A 20,614-nucleotide genomic window follows, 5' to 3' on the forward strand; every position below is an offset into this window, starting at 1 on the left:
TGAAAGTGAAGTCACTCTGTCGTGCCCGACTCTTAGTGACCCCATGGACTGCAGCCCACCAGGCTCCTCCGCCATGGGATTTTCCAGGCAAGAGTACTGGAGTAGGGGTGCCATTAGTGTTTGCCAAAGGCTAGGGGCAGGGCAGAATGGGGAGTTACTGCTTAATTGGTACAGGGTATCTTTTTGGTTGATATCCTCTGGAACTAGATCATAATTATGGTTGTACAACATTGTGAATATACTAAGAAAAAAAACCCTCGAATTTTATACTCTAAAATGATTATTAACACTGATTTTTAAATGGTACAAATTTTTACTTCAATTAAAAAAGAAGAGAAAGCAAATGAATATGGCATAGAGAAGAAAACAGGTAAGGAGACCGGTGTGTGGACCTGTCTGCACAGCTACACTGAGATTAGGTGGAGGACAGAGGAGGGGCACGGGTACCACAGGTTTACAACAGGAGCCTTCATTCTGAGTGGTCTGTATGCTGCTACGATTTAGGAACATGCTACTGAAGGAAAGAGAACACAGATCTAGGGAATCAGTTGGTGCTCTCTGTCAAATAGCCCTTCACTGCTTTATCTTTAATTTTTTCTCGATAAAGCCACCAACAAGGAAACTAAACCCAGGATCACTAAAAGGCTGAGGTTGGCATTTCTGCCAATCATTCCAGTAAGGAAATTCCTCGAGACAAGTTGAGGCTTTGTTAAGACCCCAAACTTTGCCTTCGTGGGTCCATTTGGATCAGCTCATGTTTTTGGTAAACCCTGTCTTTTTGAGTACATTCTCTGTCATGAGAGAGATCTGAGCAACTCTTGTAAGCATTACCACTCAGAGCAGTGGAAGAAGGAGGGCTCACTATTGTGTATTACAACCTTCTCTTTAAAAAAAAAAAAGTAAAAAAAAAAAAAGATTTACTTACTTATTTGCTGGCTGTGGTGGGTCTTGGAGAAGGCAATGGCACCCTACTCCAGTACTCTTGCCTGGAAAATCCCATAGACGGAGGAGCCTGGTAGGCTGCAGTCCATGGGGTCACGAAGAGTCGGACACAACTGAGTGACTTCACTTTCACTTTTCACTTTCATGCATTGGAGAAGGAAATGGCACCCCACTCCAGTGTTCTTGCCTGGAGAATCCCAGGGACGGGGGAGCCTGGTGGGCTGCTGTCTATGGTGTCACACAGAGTCGGACACGACTGAAGCGACTTAGCAGCAGCAGCAGCAGCTGTGGTGGGTCTGTTGCCATGTGAGGGCTTCCTCTCGTTGCAGCGAGCAGGGGCTACTCTTCCTTGCGGTGTGTGGGTTTCTCATTGCAGTGGCTTCTCTTGTTGTGGAACACAAGCTCTAGGCATCTGGGCTTCAGTGGTTGCAGGGCATGGGCTCAGCAGTTGTGCCTCTCCAGCTCTAGAGCACTGCCTCAGTGGTGGTGGCGCACAGGCTTAGTTGCCTGTGGCATGTGGGATCCTCCCGGACCAGGGATCGAACCAGTGTCCCTTGCATTGCAAGGCAGAATCTTAACTACTGGACCACCAGGGAAGTCCCAACAGCCCACTCTTAAACTTTGTGGTTCAAAACAGCGTTTTGTTTGCCCATAAGCCTGCATTTGGGGAAGTGCTTGATGGGGACAGCGCATCTCTGCATTTGAGCCCCTAGATCAGCTCAAAGGTTAGGGGCTGGAATTTCCTGAAGCCTTGCTCATTCACATGGCTGCTGCTGCTGATACTGATAATGGGTGGTCAAGGCTGGGTTTGTGGCCTTTGCATGTGACTGGTAACAGGATTCCCAGGTCAAGGATCCCAAATGGGCCAGTGAAAGCAATGTTGCTCTTTATGACCTATTCTTGGAAGTCACATAGCATCCGTCCACCACCTGGATGCAAAATGAAGGAGGAAAAGAGAACCACCCCTCAATGGAGGAGAATCTGTGTCCATTGAAAGAAGAGTATGTGGAACGGGTGGGACACGATAATGGAACCATGTTTGGAAAATACAATCCTTCACTGAGAGTTTGAGAGTTAGATAGATTATTCCTACCAACTGCCCATATCCTGTGGGGGGTGTGTGTGTGTGCTGTTTTCCTTTAACCTCATATCCACGGCTCCCTGCTGTCTGGAATCTGACCTTGGAAAAAGCCCCTTATCTCTCCATATTCTGGGCCATGAGACAGCTTGGGAGAGAGTGTCAGGCTTTATTTAGCACTTTTTAATGAAATCTGCAGAGCTCCCAGGGTTATAAATCATGTGCCGAAAATTTGGACTTTGTGCTTAATGGCAAAGCTAAGACGAAATGCCTTCCTCTTGGGTTTCCAGCACCTTATTAACTGGCTTAGAAATATTACCACTCAGCAGTTTCCAAAGTTTTTCTAATAACCCTTTCATCCTGTTAGTACATTTCATGGATCTCTTCCCCCCCCCCCCTTTTTTTTTACAGAATGAAGAAACCTAGGTTATCTTTCTCTGATTACCCTGAAGTACTTACTTATTCCAAGATTCTTTATAATTCTTTATTCCCATCAAGCAGCGTGCTCAGTCCCCTTCCTTTTGCCCACATGCCAAAGCTATCACACAGCTCAAACGAGATTGCATCACACACATGTCGGGGTCCTAGCAATGCTATTTGTTTATTTTCGTTTTGGCTGCTCTGGGTCTTCGTTGTTTTTGCACAGGCTTTCTCTAGTTGCAGTGAGCAGGGATTATCTTCATTAAGTGCAGGCTTCTCGTTGTGAAGCACAGGCTTCAGGTACAAGGGCTTCAGTAGTCACAGCATTTGCGGGCTCAGTTATGGCACAGGGGCTTAGTTGCTGCGTGGCGTGTGGCATCTCCCTGGACCAGGGATAAAACCTGTGTGCCCTGCACTAGCGGGTGGACTCCTACCCACTGCACCACCGGAAAGTCCAGCAGTGCTTATTAGTTAGAGATTCATCGGGCTGCAAATAACCAAACTCCCAGTAGCTTATCGAATAGTGATTTGTCTGTTTCACATAAAAAGTCCACAGATGATTCCTGCTTCTAGCAGTGATAGACTGGCTTATTGCTCACCAACACTCTCACCAAGAACAACCAGAAAAGCTGCAGAAAGTATATGAAATATGTCTGAGCTATCAGAGAGCCAATGAGGCAGTGAGGACTTGAAGAGCCAGATCTTAGAGAGAAGGGAAGTGCAGAGAGGGGAGTCCCACTAAATTAGTGCCGCAGCCCTCAAAATGGAGCAGAGTCCTGAGGACAGATGCGGTTCTGGGCATTAGATTTGTAACTGTTAGAGGTCTTGGTGATCCCAGAGGAGGAGCTGTGAGGGGAGGGTGCCCATGAAAGGGCATTCAAAGAGCTTGAGGGCAGCGACAACATACCAACCACTAAAACAGTATTTCAGGTTTCCCTGATGGCTCAACAATAAAGAATCCTCCTGGAATGCAGGAGATGCGGAGGGCTCAGGTTCAGTCCCTGGGTCTGGAAAATCCCCTGGAGGAGGGCCTGGAAGCCCACTCCAGTATTCTTGCCTGGAGAATCCCATGGACCGAGGAGCCCAGTGGGCTATAGTCCCTGGGGTCACAAAGAGCTGGACATGACTGAGCACAGCACAGCACAAAGCAGTGTTTCAAAAATTTAACTAGTACCAGTGAATCTAGGAAAAATTAACTGCCCACCATAAATCTCAGAGAGGCAAAACCATTTGTTAAATCCGGGTATGTCAGAACATCACTTTTATAACAGGTAACAAGTCCAACAAGTTTCTGCATGGCTTTGATTAAATCAGGTGAAGTTGAGAAAAGGTGCTGGAACTTCCTGTTGTGGAGAGTGTGGTCAGAGGCTCAGGAAAGCGCCAGACGACATCCCTGCCTCTTCATTCACTTGGTCCTTGGACAAATGTGTATTGTGGCTGCTTCAAGGCTTGGTGATGTATTATACTGACACTAAGAAAACCGAAGAGTTTCTCACACCTGTGTGTCTCCCCTGTAAGCGGCTGGTCATGCCTTCCTCGGCCAGGAAAGCAGCTGTGCTAGTGCACCTGTGAAATGTCAGGTTTCTGGCCCATAACAGGTTTAAGAGCGGCTGCTCTCATCCCCAGCCCACCTGTCCCCTGGGGAAATGGGACCCAGGTCTGGCAAACTGAACCCGGGAACAGGTGCCATGAAGGAGCAGGACACTTAATTGGGTCGTGCTGGGAAGGGGGCCTTGGGAGCTTTTCTCCTGTTTAAATTTGAGGCTGTGCCGAGGACCAATCTAACTGCACTCCTTCAATTACACTTGTCTTTGAGAATACTTGTATTTCTAAAACAGACACATGCACTTTTGAGACTTTGAAAGAAGAAACAGATCTCCACTTAAAACCAGTCTTCTCCCCCTCCTTTTTTTTTAAATACCTGTTTCAAGCTGTTTTAATCTTTCTGATTATATTTTGGTTTGCCCTTTAAGTAAAGACCTTTCTTGACCTAGCAGCCATTTTATTCAGCTTCCCAACCTGAGAAAATGTTCCCTGCCTGTGGAGTACTAGGGCGTTAAGCCAATGTTTGCCTAACCTTTGCTTCAAGCATAATCTTACCTTTTAATAAAACACACTCCAAAGGCTCCATTACACGTTTTTCGTAGCTCAGAGTCGTGTTCATACCAGGAAGAGGGGGAATTAAAGAACTATCTTGTTTGAATAGTAAGTCCTACCATGATGAATCTGAAAGTGATTCGGGTCTGAAAGTCAAATAGTATTCTGTCTTCCCTGCAGGGATGGGGGCTTATGGGGAGTTCTGACCATGGACAGCTTGGAATGCTTGCCCTTCTGAAGTGGGAAAAGCTTGGGACAAACCTGAGCTGTTGGGAGGGGAAGCTATTTTGGCTTTTCTCTATTTAGGAGTGGGCTGGGCTGGAACCTGAAGGGAAGAATCCCAACCTTCTACTACCCTGTCTTCTGCCATCTCCCCTTGAGTGGAGAAGGAATTGTAAATATTACTGTCAGATGCCAAGACACTCACTGCGCCAAGCCCTACTTCTGCATGAGGACCGCTGGGCTTATAAGACATATGGCTCTGCCAGCTCCTTCTTTTTCACCTCCTGCATCTTTGCACACCAGGCTTTCTTACATTCAGTTTTGCTTCCAGCTTCTCTGGAGAGGGTCTGCCTGTTAAGGATGGAACTAGTTGTCTATCCTTTTTGTCTTGGTTTCGGTTTCCCGAGAAATAGACCCAGAAACAAGGATAGGAGTAGAAGTAATTTCTTAGAGAGGTGATTCCAGGGATCAAGATAGGGGAGTGGGAAAGTGACAGGGGAGGAGAAGAGACAGCCACGAAGTGTGTGTTATCAAGACAGTCATCCCTGTAGGCACCTGGACCTCAGTTTCACCCAGAACCTCTGATAGATACAGCTAGGAGTTATTCCCTCCAAGGGTGAGGTGCTGTTAAACAATACACCAACGCTTTCAGTCACTGGTTAAGGGATCCTTCTGTGGGCCTGCATGCTAATTTGATTCAGTTGTTTCCGATTCTTTACGACCCTATGGACTACAGCCCACCAGGTTCCCCTGTCCATGGGATTCTCCAGGCAAGAATACTGGAGTGGGTTCCCATGCCCTCCTCCAGGGGATCTGCCCAACCCAGGGATTGAACATGCATCTCCTGCATTGCAGGTGGATTCTTTACCACTGAACCACCAGGGAAGCCCAAGGGGTCCTTCTAGGGAGTGTCAAGCCTCTGGTACATCCAGACTGCCTGGAAGTGCAGCTGACCAAAAAGGCCATCATGCAAAGAGATGCAGATGTCATAGAGCAGGTGTCAGGAGCACCTGCTCTTCTTCCTGTCTATTGTTGTGACTTCTCCATCGAAGTTGAGGGGGCTCCACCACTTGTCCACACAGTCAGTTGAATCCTGTGCCACAGACCCAGGCTACCAGGACTTGAGGAAGCCAGAATGTGGAAACCTGGTTGCCCCCATCTGAGCCTCACTCTTCAACCCCGCCTATGGTGCAGAAGCCCTGTATGAGGAGATGGGGGCATCACTGGACGCTTGAAAGTAAAAAAGTGATAGTGTTAGTGTCTCAGTCGTGCAGACTGTTTTCGACCCCGTGGACTGCAGCCTACCAGGCTCCTCCGACCATGGGGTTTTCCAGGCAAGAGTACTGGAGTGGGGTGCCATTTCCTCCTCCAGGCTTTGGATGCTTGCCCAGTGGTTAACCGAGCTGATATTTTGCCACTCACTTTGTTCTTTCACCTTGTGGAGGAGGGGAGAAGGCGCGAGAGTGTAGGATTTGGAGGACCCAAACCCAAATTCCAGCTCCTAGTGTGTATCTTAGCCTTTTTTGCTTTCCTTCTTTTCAGATTGTCAATTTTAAAAATTGTAATACTCTGTTACATGAAAGCAGGAGCTTTTACAGAGAAGGGCAAGACTGTCTTCCTTCTTTTAAATTTAAATTCAATAGCAACTTCAAAAAAAAAAAAAAAAAATCACACCAGCCCCTTCAAGCCATGAGCCAAGACAAGCAGAGGTTAACTTTGGATTTTGTTCAAAAGTCTACATTGGTATATGATTCCACTATGAGATAAAGTAACCAATTTCAAATTCAGCTGCTGCTGCTGCTGCTAAGTCACTTCAGTCGTGTCTGACTCTGTGTGACCCCACAGACGGCAGCCCACCAGGCTCCGCTGTCCCTGGAATTCTCCAGGCAAGAACACTGGAGTGGGTTGCCATTTCCTTCTCCAATGCATGAAAGTGAACAGTGAAAGTAGGTCTCCATTTGCATATCTTTTTTAAACAAACCCACAGTTCTAACAGATGAGAGCTGCGTGGTGTACCTTTCTCCCCTTCTCAGCTTGGAAAGTCCGTTGCACTTTTAGTTATTAATGTTTAAGTAAATTCCTCCTCTAAGGAATGAGAAATGTCAACATTAAGCTAAATGTGCACTGTTTAAATTTTAATTGTATCCACAAGTGTACAGAGACTCTGTAAATATAATTGTGTGCCTAGGAAGCTCTTCCCAGAAAGATTAAACAGGCTGACAACAGCAAAGGAGGGGAAATAAAGGGGGAAAGAGAGCCATGTCAGGTAAAGGCAGCTGGCGCTATTGAAATTGACAGTGCATATATTACGAGGGGTGAGGGAGTGCTGTTTTTGCTTGAAAAATAATAGACCATTGTAATCATCTTCTGGAAGAAGCTGTAAAGCTAGGAGGGCATGATAGCTGTTTGAAAAGCAATTAAGCAGTCTCCTAGTCCTCCAGGAGCGAAAATAAATGCTGGAAGAAATGCAGATAGCCTGCAGCCCTCATCATGCATCAGCCCTTCACTAGCCCTGAGCCCTCCCCGAGCTGATGAAGGTGTTTGGCAAAATGTTACATGGGGAGCTGGGGCACGCATAGCTAGCTGCATGAAGCAGAAGGGCTGTGTTTAAAATCGTGCAGAAGGGAATCTGCTGATGGTCATCTGTAACAGGCGCATTGCACAACGGAGGTTCTCTGTACTGTGTCCTGTCGCTGGAAGGCGTGGGGTATGCGTGTTGGGATGAGCCCGCACAGACCTATTTCTTAGGTATCCAACTCTACCTAATGGTTGCTTAGAAAACAAACACACCCCCGGCTGAACTCAGACCAGATCATTGCTTAGGCTTTCCTAGGATTTATTATTCTTTCAACGTTCATTTACTGATCAATATCACCCCTTACAGTAGACTTTCTTAACCTGGACGCTATTGCCCTTTGGCTCTGGCTCATTCTCCTCGGGGTCTTTCTTGAGTCTAATAGGATGTTTAGCAGCATTGCTGGCCTCTAGCCACTAGAGGCCAGCAGTGTCCCCATCCACTTGTGACAATCAAAAATGTCTCTGGATACAAATGAATTTACAGAGACAGACTCACATAGTTCCCAAATGGAGAAGTGGGTGGGGGAAGGATAAATTAGGAGTTTGGGATTAGCAAATACAAACTACTCTATATAAAATAGATAAAATGTATAGCGCAGGGAATTTTGCTCAATGTTATGTGGCCACCTGGGTGGGAGGGGACTTTGGGGGAGAATGGATACACGTATATGTATGGCCGAGTCCTTTGCTGTTCACCTGGAACTATCACAACTTTGATAATTGGCTATTCCCCAATACAAAATATAAAGTTTGGAAAAAATATCCTACTCTATAGCACACAGAACTACACTCAATGTCTTGTAATGACCTATTAATGTAATGGAAAAGAATCTGAAAAATTACATATATATATATATATATATAAACGGAATCATTTTGCTCTACCCCTGAAACTAACACAGCATTGTAAGTCAACTGTGCTTCAGTAAAAAGAAAAATGTCTCCAGACATTGCCAAGTGTCTTCAAGATTGGGATATGAGGTCAAAATGCGCTCAGTAGAGAACTGCCCTGTTAGCTCAGGTAGAAATCTAGACTTTCTTTTCTTTAATCATATTCCTGCATGATGTTGTGGACAGCTTGTTACTTGAAGCCAGGTTGTCTAACTGCATTCCCCGCCCCCACACTTTATTTAAAACGTGATCTTGGACACTGAGTCCCATGCCTTCAGCCACCCCCATGACACCCTTGCAGGGGGCTGGGTGTCATGTTGACTGTTTTCTAGAGAAGCGTCTAGTCTCTGAGCTCAAGGTGCTATTTCTGCTTTCCTATAAGTGAATTAAATCAACTAAAACAATCTATAAACTCTGCAGGGCTCCATATCTAAGGCAAACATACAAAATGAGTCCAAGTGAAAAGTCAGCTTTCCCCTAAAGTGTGACTTTTTAAATTAGTTGAATTGATTACAAGGTCAGCAATAATGGCGTATTAACACCACCCTGATCCATGCCATGTGGTGGGCAGATTTTAAGAGTGTGGGTGATGGAGGGGATGGTGGGGTGTGTAGTTGAGTCCATTCCAGGAGGTGACCCAGATATTATTGATTCTGAATGCTGTGAAGGACACTCATGCCCTGACTTGTAGACTCAAGTTTAGAAATTTCTCTCTGAATGCCAGATCCCAAGTCCACCACTAGATGTCACCCTGGTCCCACCAAAGTTTCTCACTAATGCACATCATAGTTTCAGGGTCCATGGAAGCCGTGGAGAAGGAAATCAAAGGCCTGATTAGCCGCCTCTTGCCCAGAAAGGACAGAGAAGGCAATGGCACCCCACTCCAGTACTCTTGCCTGGAAAATCCCATGGACGGAGGAGCCTGGTGGGCTACAGTCCATGGGGTCGCTAGGAGTCTGACAATACTGAGCGAATTCACTTTCACTTTTCACTTTCACGCATTGAAGAAGGAAATGGCAACCCACTCCAGTGTTCTTGCCTGGAGAATCCCAGGGACAGGGGAGCCTGGTGGGCTGCCGTCTATGGGGTCGCACAGAGTCAGACACGACTGAAGCGACCAATGTGTGCAGCCGCCCACAAAGGATGCAGTTGGTACAGGATGCTGTGAGGATGAAGTGAAATGGAGCACACTGTGCAGAGCTGGGCTGCAGCAGATAAAATCGGTGCTCCCCCCAGACGCCCTGAAAGTCCTTGTGAGGGTTGTTGTGTACCTCAGCACCTAAATGCAGAGAGAACCAGAACTGCCTTGAGGTGATATCCCCTTACTGCAACCTTTAATTAAGACCAATGGGCCAGAAGAACACTCAGCTTCTCAACTGGGTCCCTATGGCCCCTAAGACATCACTTTCTGCACCTGAGCCCCAGGTGGGATGAGGCAGAAGCCAGGGCCACAAGGCGTTGCCTGGTTTGCTGCCTGTTGAACTCCTGCCCTGTCCGGCTGCCCCTGTCTCCCTCACCTGCTTCTCCTGGGAGTCATTCTTCCTTCAGTCACTGTCCATGAACCCTCATCTCAGGGTGAGCTTCTGGGGAACCTCCTCTAAGATACTGGTTTATAGCTGATATGCAAAATAGTTGGTTCCTTTCCCCCAGGACCATTTCTCTGTCTGCTTCAGGTAACAGTGGGTTTGGAAACTCAAGTGCCCTCAGCACCCCCTGCCTTTTTGTGCAGGAAGACCAGCACTGCCAGTCTATCCGGGTGACCCACTCTGTGTCTACTGTCCCCCGAGCCCGGCTGAGGCTGGTTCTGGGAACCAGTGTGTCTCTTGTAATCGTTGGGAGTCAAGGCTCAGGCTTTTGTCTGTTGATCCGTTTGTGCTGGCACTGATACTAGTAACTTCCGGCTCAGGGAAAGATCCAGAAGCAGATTATACAATCCATAAGTCATTTTGGAGGCAAGAGGGAGGAGAAACAGCAGGAGAGCATTAATGAGGGCTGACTGACTGCGGGTCCAGGGAACACGACTCAGGTTTCCGCCTTGGGTTTGTGGAAATCTAAAAGCTGGCATGGGATTGTTTTAAAAAGTAATTTTATTTCATTCAGTTTATTGGCCGAACCACAGGGCATGTGGGATCTTAGTTCCCTTACCAGGGGTTGAACTCATAAACCTGGCGCTGGAAGCGTGGAATTTTAACCACTAAACTGCGAGGGAAGTCCATGATTTTTTTTCCCAGCTTGACATAGGATGGCTCAAACAAATTAACATTCCCATCTCAACTGGTTCATTTGGCCAGAATAAACTCACATGCTGCAGCAAATAGGGAGAAGGAAGAGGGAAGGTAAGATGAGATGGGGTGGGGGAGAAGGAGGGAGAGATTTAACAGCTCAAGCTCATTTTTTATCTCCCTAACATACTGACTTTAGTGTAACTTATTCTTGAGAAAAATGATTAAAACAATTGCTCACAGGTGACAGAAAAGTCATTTCCATTTAGAAAAATATTTAAATCATGGTTTGGGGAACGTTCCCTGTCTTTGTTAATAATGGGTTAGAGGGTAGGTTATATAAAGCGTGTGGATCAATAGATCATTTTCCTGATTAAATTACCGCTACACTGTGGGTTTTGTAGGTGATACAGCTGAGAAGACACCATACCGTGGAAAGGCCTTTAAGTCATAAAAATTGTATTTCAAGGGTACAACATGGAATAGTATTAGTTTGTGTGATTTCCCTTTCTCTTTGCCGCCCCCCACCAGCATTCAGATATATAAGGCCGCTTGTTGAAGAAATGAGATTTTTTTTTTCCCTCCTAGTGCTTGCTCCTATGTCTTCTCTCCATACGGAGCTGAAATACCCACTCCCTCCAGAGATGTGTTTACGTGCGACATGAATGAAGCTTCCTATTTCCCTGTACAGAATTGGGGGCACAGCCAATAAACTTGAGAAGCAGTAAATGCCCACACTTATCAAGGGTCAGGAGCCCATGATGCCTAGAGCGCTGGCACCTTCAATTTACCTCTTTTCTAAGCATATGAAATAGGCTAGGATTTTCTAAAACTTGACTGTGCAAAAACCACTGCTGAATTTAACCACACTGTGAACATTGAACGAAGTCAACTGTGACTCAAGTATTTTTTGCACAAACTGTGTCTTTACCAAAACCATCAGGGCAGGGAAGGAGGTGGGGACCCTAATGATCTGGATTTTCTGGTAGAAGTTGACTGGAGGCTTGATTATCCTGACAATCACATCAGTTACTCTGTTTCACTTTGCCATTTCACATAGCAAGTCAGAAAGAAAACCGTTGCTAGGACTGGTGGGGAAAGGGTTTTAAGACTTCACCTCTGGGAATCGAAAAACTGGGTCTCTATTCTTAATATCTGATGGAGATTCTGATTTACCTCTCGCAGGTTTGCAGAGACCAAAGCAGCTTGGCCAACCACCAGCCCCTTGAACAAGAGATACAACTTTTAACAAAAAGGAATGCTATTGCAGCAGGAATGTGCTGCCCAAGGGCAGGGAGAGATGAGCTCATGGTGTTTTCAGCAGGTAATCAAAGTGGGGCCTTAAATTGCCTTTTCTTGCCATTTGCTGAATGTTTGTTCCAGGGAAATAGCCAAGAAAGGGAATTCTAAAGCCTGTTCTCTGAAAATGAGGTGCCTCACAGATCTATGGGCTCATTAATTAGGTCAGTCTTTAATAGTTTCTGCAGGATGGCAAGGGATTTACTCTGAAAGACCTCTAGCCACTTCTTTATTAGTCACCCCAAGGATATGTCACAACTGTGAGTGCTCAGAAGGAGTGGCTGAAGTCAAGCAAAGTTGCTCTTGGCGGGACATCAGACACCAGGAAGAGTCTGATGGCCTCCTGCCATTGGCAATATCCTTTGAGGATGCGGGAGGGTGAGAGCAGGAAGAACTCTAAGAAAGAGGGCATTGAGGCTTATAAGGGAACAGTATCCCCCTGGTGCCCAGGTGTTTTTAAACATCTCTTTGACAGAGCACCAGAAACATTTCCCCAGTAATGAAGGTAGGAAAGAGGTGCCATCCCAGACGTTAAATATAACATTTGTCAAGCTTGTGTATATGCGTGTCTGCATCTTCATGCTAAGTGTTTGCAGAATGCCTCGCAAACCACTTCCAAAAAAACTATGGAGAAAGACAGAAGTGTTCTGGAAATAAAAGGTGCGCAAGATATACTTTTGATTCACTTAGAAAAATCTGTAGTTTTTCCAAGGTTTCAAAATGTTTTATGTTTTTTTTTAAAAAAATAAATATTTATTTGGCTGTGTCCAGCCTTAGTTGCGGCATGTGGGACCTTTGTTGCAGCATGCAGGATCTTTCGTGGGGCCCACAGACTCTCTAGTGTAGCGCAGGGGCTCAGTAGTTCTGGCCTACAGGCTTAGTTGCTCCTCAGCATGTGGGATCTCAGCTCCCAGACCAAGGATGGAAGCCATGTCCCCTGCATTGTAAGGCAGATTCTTAACACCTGGACCACCAGGGAAGTCCCTCAAAAAGATTTTAAAAGCCTCTCATTTTGAAGTTAGTTTTACTAACGTTTGTTACATGCCTACTGTGTACTGTGCACTGTGCTGGGTGATTTTACAAACAGTATCTCATTTAATTTAATCCCCTTAATCACCCCCACAGTTAGTTATTGCTATCTTCAAAGGCATTGTTATTCCCACATGTAGATGAATAAAATGGGAAGCAAGAGTTTAAATGACATGAACTTGGTGACAAACAACAGAAGTCTGAGCCAGCGTCCCACATGATAAGGAAGAGTCTCGAGGGGTCTGAAATCTATGACGATTCCATTGCAGAAGTTCCACTGGCTTTGACATAACACGAGGAACCAGCCAAATGCAGCCTGTTTAGATTACTTATATTTACTGTATTTACCGTAACAAAGATGTATCACATATAACGTTATGCATCCTAGTAATCTATCCCGAATAACGTCCTCCTCAGTATGCATTCTGACCCATGCGTGCCTTTTTAGAAAGCAAGTGGAAACCACAGTACCTCAGTCTCCCTGTGGGTCCCTGTTGTGATCTGAGGAGGAGTTCTCTCTCCCCAGTGGCCCCTGGGCTGTTGTGTGCTTTGGATCTTATACAAGGCTTTCAACAGAATGAGGGTCAGAATGTCTGGCCAGGAACTTGAACTTCCCACCTCCAGAGAGCAGAGGGACAGCATACGGCCCTGCAGATACAGCAGCTGCCCTCAAGCTGTGGACCCAAGGGACCACGCTCTGGTGGGGCACCCTTCCCCCACCATGAGGTGGATTTCCCAAGAGACGCTGCTGTTTACACCCCTGCTAGGATGGAGATACACAAATGAGACAACCTTAATATGATTAGTTTACACGCTGACACTTATCTGACTGTAGGTCTCATGGGTGAGCAAATTATACATGTTGATCTTTCTAAGGTGTGGTGACCCTTACATGCTGATGCTGATGAATGGCTGTGACCAGAACTGGGACCTCGAATCTAAATTATGCATGCAATATGTAAAAGAATATATATGTAAAAGTACATATTGGCAGAGTTAAATAAACAAAAAATAGTCTTGAAAAAAAATTATACACACATATTTCACACCATGACCCTGAAATGACTTGGAACTGTCAGACAATTTTAGGTGATTAAAAAAAAAAAAATAAAACTACTTAAAAGTATGCAATCTGGAAAGTGTTCCAAATATCTTTGCTGTAGACGTTCCAGACGGTCTGATGGGGAAATGCAGTGTCTGATCAGTGAAGCGTCCGGTAGGTTACAGCACAAGTGTAGGAGTGAAGGGCATCATCCACGGAAATCCTCTCGGGTCAGCTGATAGTGACTGCCGCTTAGGGGTCCTACCCTGTGCAGACCCTGTGCACACATTGTATTTAAACCTTGCCGCAACTCAGCCACAAAGTCGTCATTAATCCCTTTTATTATTTCCTTTGTTTTTTTTAAACCTTTTTATTTTATATTGGAGTATAGCCAGTTAACAATGCTGTGATAGTTTCCGGTGGACAGCAAAGGGACTCAGCCATCCGTGTACACGTACCCATCCTTCCTCCCCCTCCCCTCCCATCCAGGCTGCCACACTGCGTTGAGCAGAGTCCCCTGTGCACAGTAGGACCTTGTTGGTCCTCCATTTTCAATACAGCAGGGTTTACGTGTTGATCCCAAACTCCTTAACCACCCCTTCCTCCCATCCTTCCCCACCAGCAACCGTAAGTTTGTTCTCTAAGTCTGCATTTTTTATTTTATTTTTGCCACAGCACATGGCATGTGGGATCTTAGTTTCCCAACCAGCAATTGAACTCATTGATCCTGCCTTGGAAACACGGGGTCTTAACCACTAGACTGCCAGTAATTGCCACTAGACTGTCCATAATCCCTTTTGTAGTCAAGAAAATGGAGGTTCCTCGAGGTTAGGACCTTATTCAAGCACGTGCACAGCTAGGAAATGGCAGCACTAAGCTGTGCAGCCCACCCTCTTCCTGGGTGCCCTGGGCTCTGCTTTCATCACCCAGCTTTTCTGAGCCACCCATTCCACACATCCTTAAAAAAAGATTTCAAGTTTTTGCCTGCCAGCACCCCCCATGCTCTGACTCTTCTCACCTTCACGGGCTTTCTGTATTGGCCTCATCCTGAAGTGGTACCCACTTTTTGGGAAAAAAATTAACTTTATAGTTTCAATTAAAAAAAGGTTTTTTAAAATTTATTTGGCTGCACTGGGTCTTAGTTGTGGCATGAGGAATCTTTTTTAGTTGAGATCTATGTGATTTATGTGAGCTCAGTTCCCTGAGCAGGGCTCAAACCTGGGCCTCTTGCATTAGGAGCATGGAGTCTTAGCCACTGGACCACCAGGGAAGTCCCTCACTCGCACTGGCACCCACTGCCCTGCCCTAGGCCGTCTCCCTCTCCCTAAGTGGGCTCGTGGAACCGACTTGTCTGTGCTACCCATGTCCAAATCTCATCTTATTTCCTTATCCTTCCATAAATCTTATGAATTAAATGTGTATGCTTTTTTCCTATCTACCTGTCCTACAACAGTTTTAACTCTTAGGTCCAGCCACAGAGTCGAGAAGGGTAGAAGGAAGTTTTCCCCTTCCTACGATGTGTCCGTGAATCCCCGAGGGTCCTGTTAAGATGCAGGTTTTGATTCAGAAGGTCTGCGGTGGGCCCTGAGACTCCACTTTCTAACCAGCTCCCAGGTGAGGCCCTGCGCCTACTGGTCCAGGGATGACTTTTTGCTTTCCCAGAGCCTGCTGCTGCTAAGTCACTTCAGTCATATCTGACTCTGTGTGACCCCATAGATGGCAGCCCACCAGGCTCCCCCGTCCCTGGGATTCTCCAGGCAAGAACACTGGAGTGGGTTGCCATTTCCTTCTTCAATGCATGAAAGTGAAAAGTGAAAGGGAAGTCGCTCAGTCGTATCTGACTCTTAGCGACCCCATGGACTACAGCCCACCAGGCTCCTCCATCCATGGGATTTTCCAGGCAAGAGTACTGGAGTGGGGTGCCATTGCCTTCTCCTTCCCAGAGCCTAGATGGTATTTAAAGTTCCTGCAAGAGTTTTCCTTCTTTTCCAGCAGGTGAGCCCGCAGGAGATTTGAATCAGTCAATGAGCTCTGAATTTCTGGATGAGACCAGTCCTGAGGGTGGGAGCAGATTTGGGCCAGGAGGGAGCCTACAGCTGGAAGCCCTGTACCTGAGGAGTGAGGCTGGATGCCTGAGCCTGGGCAGATGGGGGTTCTGGGTAGACTGACGGCACAGTGGGGGTGCTGGATGTCTTGAGAGGTGATGGGGTATCTGGAATCAGGGGAGGACAGCAAGTAACAGGCAGATAGAAACAGAGGTTGGATAAATGCCTCTTGCCTTAAAATTGTGTTGAGAGATCTAGATGCTGCCTGAAACATTTTAGGAATAAAGTGAGTAGAAAAAAAAGAAGAAAAAAAAGGTTTGGGTTTAAGGGCTTTTACTTGGGGGATACCATTTTATTCGACTGACCTCCACAAGAGTTTGGCAAAAATATATTCACCCAAAGTCACAGTGGACACAGCTGTAAAATGACCCTGGGGTCCAAGTCTCCAACCTGTCCTAAAAATCCTCCTCTCTATGCTTGTGGGATGATCAGACCGCAGAAAACGGGAACAAATCTCATTCCCAACTCCCACCTCCCAGACTTTCTATTCCTCAAGCTGAAAGTGTTTTTAAACATTTTTAACTCGGAAATTGTGAAAATTTTGAGTGTAGCACAGGCATTTTAATTACATGTAAACAAACAAACAAAAGCTCATGACTACATCAAAAGAATTACATTAGTAACATACAATCAAAGCTGATTTCCAGTTAACTGTGAAAAAACTTGTGGGTCCATCAGGATTAGCAAACCTGAATCCCCTCACCAGATGTCTTAGCATATTACCCTTGACTTAGGGAAGAGGATATTCAAAGTTGAAATAGAAGTGGACAAAATAACCCACAGACTTTTTTTTAATATTTTGATTTGAAGCTTGAATAATATCCAGTAATAGCACATAATAAGGGGAAATTATTATATTACAAATATTTCATAAAGCACCCCACCACTTAAACTAATTTAAAATTTAAAAGTTTAATTTAAATTTTAAAATATTTAAACTTTATTAAAATTAAAATTTATTGAAATTAAAATTTTACATTATTTAAAATTTGGGGAGAGGTAAATTTATTGTTCAGAAGGTAAAGTTATTCAACTGAAATAATTTGTGAGACATTTTTTAAAAGAAATTTAGAAGCATAGTCCAACAGTTCTTTTTCTCCTCCAGCAGCTTCACACCCCAAAGGCATCAAATATCATGTCCATTGGGGAACATTATAATATTGCAGCTGGCCAGAGAGACTAGAAGACATCATGTCCAAAAAAAAGAACCATGACCTTAAGTTTATTCGAGGATCCAAAGAGCTGGGAAGAATTACTATTTAGAAATAACTATAAATGAACTATCTTCTATTTGATCCCTTTGTAAGAGAAGGCTCTAGGCTGAAAAACTAATTCTCTGCTTTCAACTCACCCATTTGAGGCAAACGTCATCCAGTTCCATGTAGTCTGGAAGACCAGACCAGGAGAACATTCCCCCTCCCATTTTCCTTTCCTTCTTCCTCCTTCACCCTCTCCTCTCCTCTCCCCTTTATCTGCCATCTCCAGGCTCAAGTCAAACCCTTGAAACAAAAGTCAGAAAACAGGGACAGGTATTTTTTGGTTGTTTTGTTTTTTTCCTTTATTTCTGAAGTTTCCTTTCTATTGGTGAATTTGTCTAACTTCTTACTCGCAGAAAAAGTCAATATCCTAGGGAAAAAAAAAAGCGAAAAAAGACTGAGCTGAGCATGCAGGACCAAAAAACAGATGTACATTCTTTATTTAAAATCATACATAATCAAAGGGAAATTTGGAGTTAAAATACGTAAAGCTTGAACCCCAAGAGTATGACTCAAGTTTTACTTTAACTCAAAAACTACTTAAAATGAAAATTCTCAAATACACTTTTAATTTATGATTCTTTGACACATTCAAGTTCAATGCTAAGACATGATGACAAATGAGTTGCATTTGTGTAGGTTGGTCAATGTTTTAAAGTTTTTTTTTGCACAGTGATTAGCTCCAGAAGAATTATTTCAAAATAACCACCTTGCAAAGTCACTCAAAAAGGATCTTTTATTTCTGTTTTGGTTATACAAGACCCCAGAGCATTAGGAAAAGGATGGTTCTTTTTCATACATAAGTAGGGTCTCTCTATCACAAAAACAGGCATTCAAATTTTTTCCAGAATGTTTTGATTTTATTAAATAAATGATAAATACAGGTGCTGATATTTTTCTCAGACCAAGTGTTTAGTTGATAAGTGAGCCTGTCAGTAAGAGTCAGTCAATACTATTTTGGCTTCTTTCTTTGTGACGTGGAGTCATTTCCAGGATAACTTACAACTAAAACACTTTCTCTAGTGACAGAGAGAGTTCACTAACCTTTCCACATTGACAGTAGGTATAAATGCTCTCCCAAGTCTCGTTGCCTAGAGACGTCACCCTTGGAAGTGGGGGACTTTACCTGACGCAGCTTGTAAGTTGCATGATGCATCTTTTTACACCTGCCTACGTCTACATTCTGAGTCCTTCTCTCCCCTCTCCCCAGCCCCAGGGACGCTTACCGTGGTAGGAACTTCCTTGGTGGCTTCTTGGTACACATGTTGTTCCTGGACCAAGTTGCTGGGAAAATAACCCACGGTTCCCATTTCATCCTCAGACTGATTGCCATAGACCTGAGTGCCCAGAAATGTAACAGAGAGGGGAAAGCAGATGTGATACTCTTTTGGAAACCCTCAGGCATCCTCTTTGTTGTCCATGAGAATCATAAAACTACCAATGCCTTGCTTCTCAAGTTCACTCCCAGCAACTTTCATCCCACAGAAACTGTGTGTCTGTTCTTTTGTGGCCCACTCTTACTGGTCTCCCTACTTTAGCATTGCATCGTGCCATCTGTGAACTGCCCAGAAATCTTTTTTGGAACCCATAAATGAAGTCTGTATCTTTTTTTGTTTTGGTTTTAAGTAAATAGACACTGTTATTTTAAAGAACTTTTAAAGGACTCTCCCCATTTTTTAAAATTCAAGTGAACATATTCTTGAGTGCATTTCAGATTTAACTCTCCATTACTTGAGAATATGTCTCTGGAGCTGGAGCTGCAGTGGGGGACAGTAGATCAGTTCAGCTTCATCCCTCCCCAGGGCCCACCCCTGTGTGTTTTAACTGAAGAAAGCAGATTCTTTGGAGTGAACGAGGGTGCTAAAGTTTCCTTAAAAACACTGAAATGTAGCCTGACTGCCAGCACACATGCCTTTTACTTGGCAAATCCACTCAAGTATTTTTGAATAAGGTTCAAACTCTTTGGGATGTTCACGCCCCCATGTGTTCGACTACATTCTCTTGCCAAAACAGCAGATAAACCTACATTGGGTTTTGTGATGAAGTTTTCCTTGTTTCTTTAAAATGCAATAAAAGCAAATATACATGAAGTTTTGCATAGCCACAGCTCCTCTATTGTTCTTAACAGCTAGTTTTAAATATTAAAAGGCATCGAAGATAGGTAACAGAGGAAAAGTTAAGGGCAACATATGTCAAGATATTTTATATATTTTAAATGATCTCGTCTTACGCTGCCAGCCCAGAATTCTCCAGCTTCATTTTCTTTTACCAGCTTTGAGTAAACATAGATCCACTGCCCTTTTTTAACGTTAATGAATCTACAGTCCGGAGCATTGTAATCTTCTTGAGCTCTGGCCAGAGAAATAGTATCTGGAAGGAAAAACCATGAAATAGTATCTTGAAGAAGAAAGCATGGACGCCTGGGTTTTATAACAGGAAAAACCACAGAGCATATCAGAAGACTAGGAAATCACAGTGACTAACACCTCCTGGTTTATAGCTCACATTCAATTCCAGAAGATAACTAAGGTTATTAAAACAGCATCCAACAGAATCTTAGCCAAGTGAATTCTTCATGCTGAGACACAAAAGGCACAGACCCGGAGAAACGACACTAATCGCATGCACATTAGAGAAGATTCACTTCCAAATACAATTAGATTCTACGCTATTAGTGGATATTTTTTTTTTCAATTATATAATAGAAAGGTAATAAAAGGTGTAAAAAAGTCCTTACAGACACATTCATCATCTGCACACAGCTTCTTGGAACCAAGTCTGTCCATAAATATTCCATGCACAGCACATATGGCCACAAGACCTGGGAGGAAAAGTAACACCAGTCTTGCCATCTTCCTCTTTTGCTGTTTTTGCTTTCGCCCTTTGAGTGGAAGTGGAGACTGACTTCAGTGCTTCCTGTCTTTTATGTGAAAGCCAGACATCTGGGCGAGTCCCCTGCAGCCAATGGGGAGGTAGCTACCCGTGCCTCGGCCTCCATAGCAGTGACGGGGCTCTAGGGGTTCTTCAGCATTGGAATTTCTAAAGAGACTCAAACGCTGTGTCTTTTTTTTTTTACACACAAATGCTATCCAGAATAGTCCACTATTTTAAAAACACTTTTTATTTTATAGTGAAGTATAGCCGATTAACAATGTTGTGATAGCTTCAGGTGGACAACAAAGGGACTCAGTCATACACATACGTGTATCCCGACTCCCCCAGACTCCTCTCCCATCCAGGCGGCCACATAACATTGAGCAGACTTCCCTGTGCTATACAGTATGTCCTTGTTGGTTATTCATTTTGAATTCATTCTCAAAGTCCATAGACTTATATCTGTTTTGTAAATAAGCTCATTTGTATAATTTCTTTTCAGATCCTTCATATAAGTGATGTCATACAATATTTCTCCTTCTCTGTCTGACATACTTTAC

The 20,614-nt window shown here is 44.5% G+C and overlaps 1 protein-coding gene across 1 annotated transcript; it reads right to left on the bottom strand.

Moving 5' to 3' along the window:
- Positions 1-17,454: 17,454 nt before the first annotated feature.
- Positions 17,455-20,130, bottom strand: OTOR (otoraplin). Its single transcript, XM_027560265.1, has 4 exons — positions 19,918-20,130; positions 19,411-19,550; positions 18,407-18,517; positions 17,455-17,550 (listed from the first exon to the last, which is right to left on the bottom strand). The coding sequence occupies exons 1-4, from the start codon at positions 20,030-20,032 to the stop codon at positions 17,527-17,529; spliced, it is 390 nt and encodes a 129-aa protein (XP_027416066.1). The 5' UTR covers positions 20,033-20,130; the 3' UTR covers positions 17,455-17,526.
- Between the last annotated feature and the right edge of the window lie 484 nt (positions 20,131-20,614).

The sequence above is a fragment of the Bos indicus x Bos taurus genome, chromosome 13, assembly GCF_003369695.1.
Source record: "Bos indicus x Bos taurus breed Angus x Brahman F1 hybrid chromosome 13, Bos_hybrid_MaternalHap_v2.0, whole genome shotgun sequence".
Classification (NCBI taxonomy): domain Eukaryota; kingdom Metazoa; phylum Chordata; class Mammalia; order Artiodactyla; family Bovidae; genus Bos; species Bos indicus x Bos taurus.

What these genes read in the sequence shown, in the direction of transcription:
- OTOR (XM_027560265.1), bottom strand. Translation starts at nt 20,032, where the DNA reads ATGGCAAGACTGGTGTTACTTTTCCTCCCAGGTCTTGTGGCCATATGT. An exon ending in TGCAGATGATGAATGTGTCT is followed by an intron (nt 19,551 to 19,917) that starts GTAAGGACTTTT and finishes TTTTCCTTCCAG; the next exon opens with ATACTATTTCTCTGGCCAGA. An exon ending in CCAAGGAAGTTCCTACCACG is followed by an intron (nt 17,551 to 18,406) that starts GTAAGCGTCCCT and finishes TTTTTTCCCTAG; the next exon opens with GATATTGACTTTTTCTGCGA.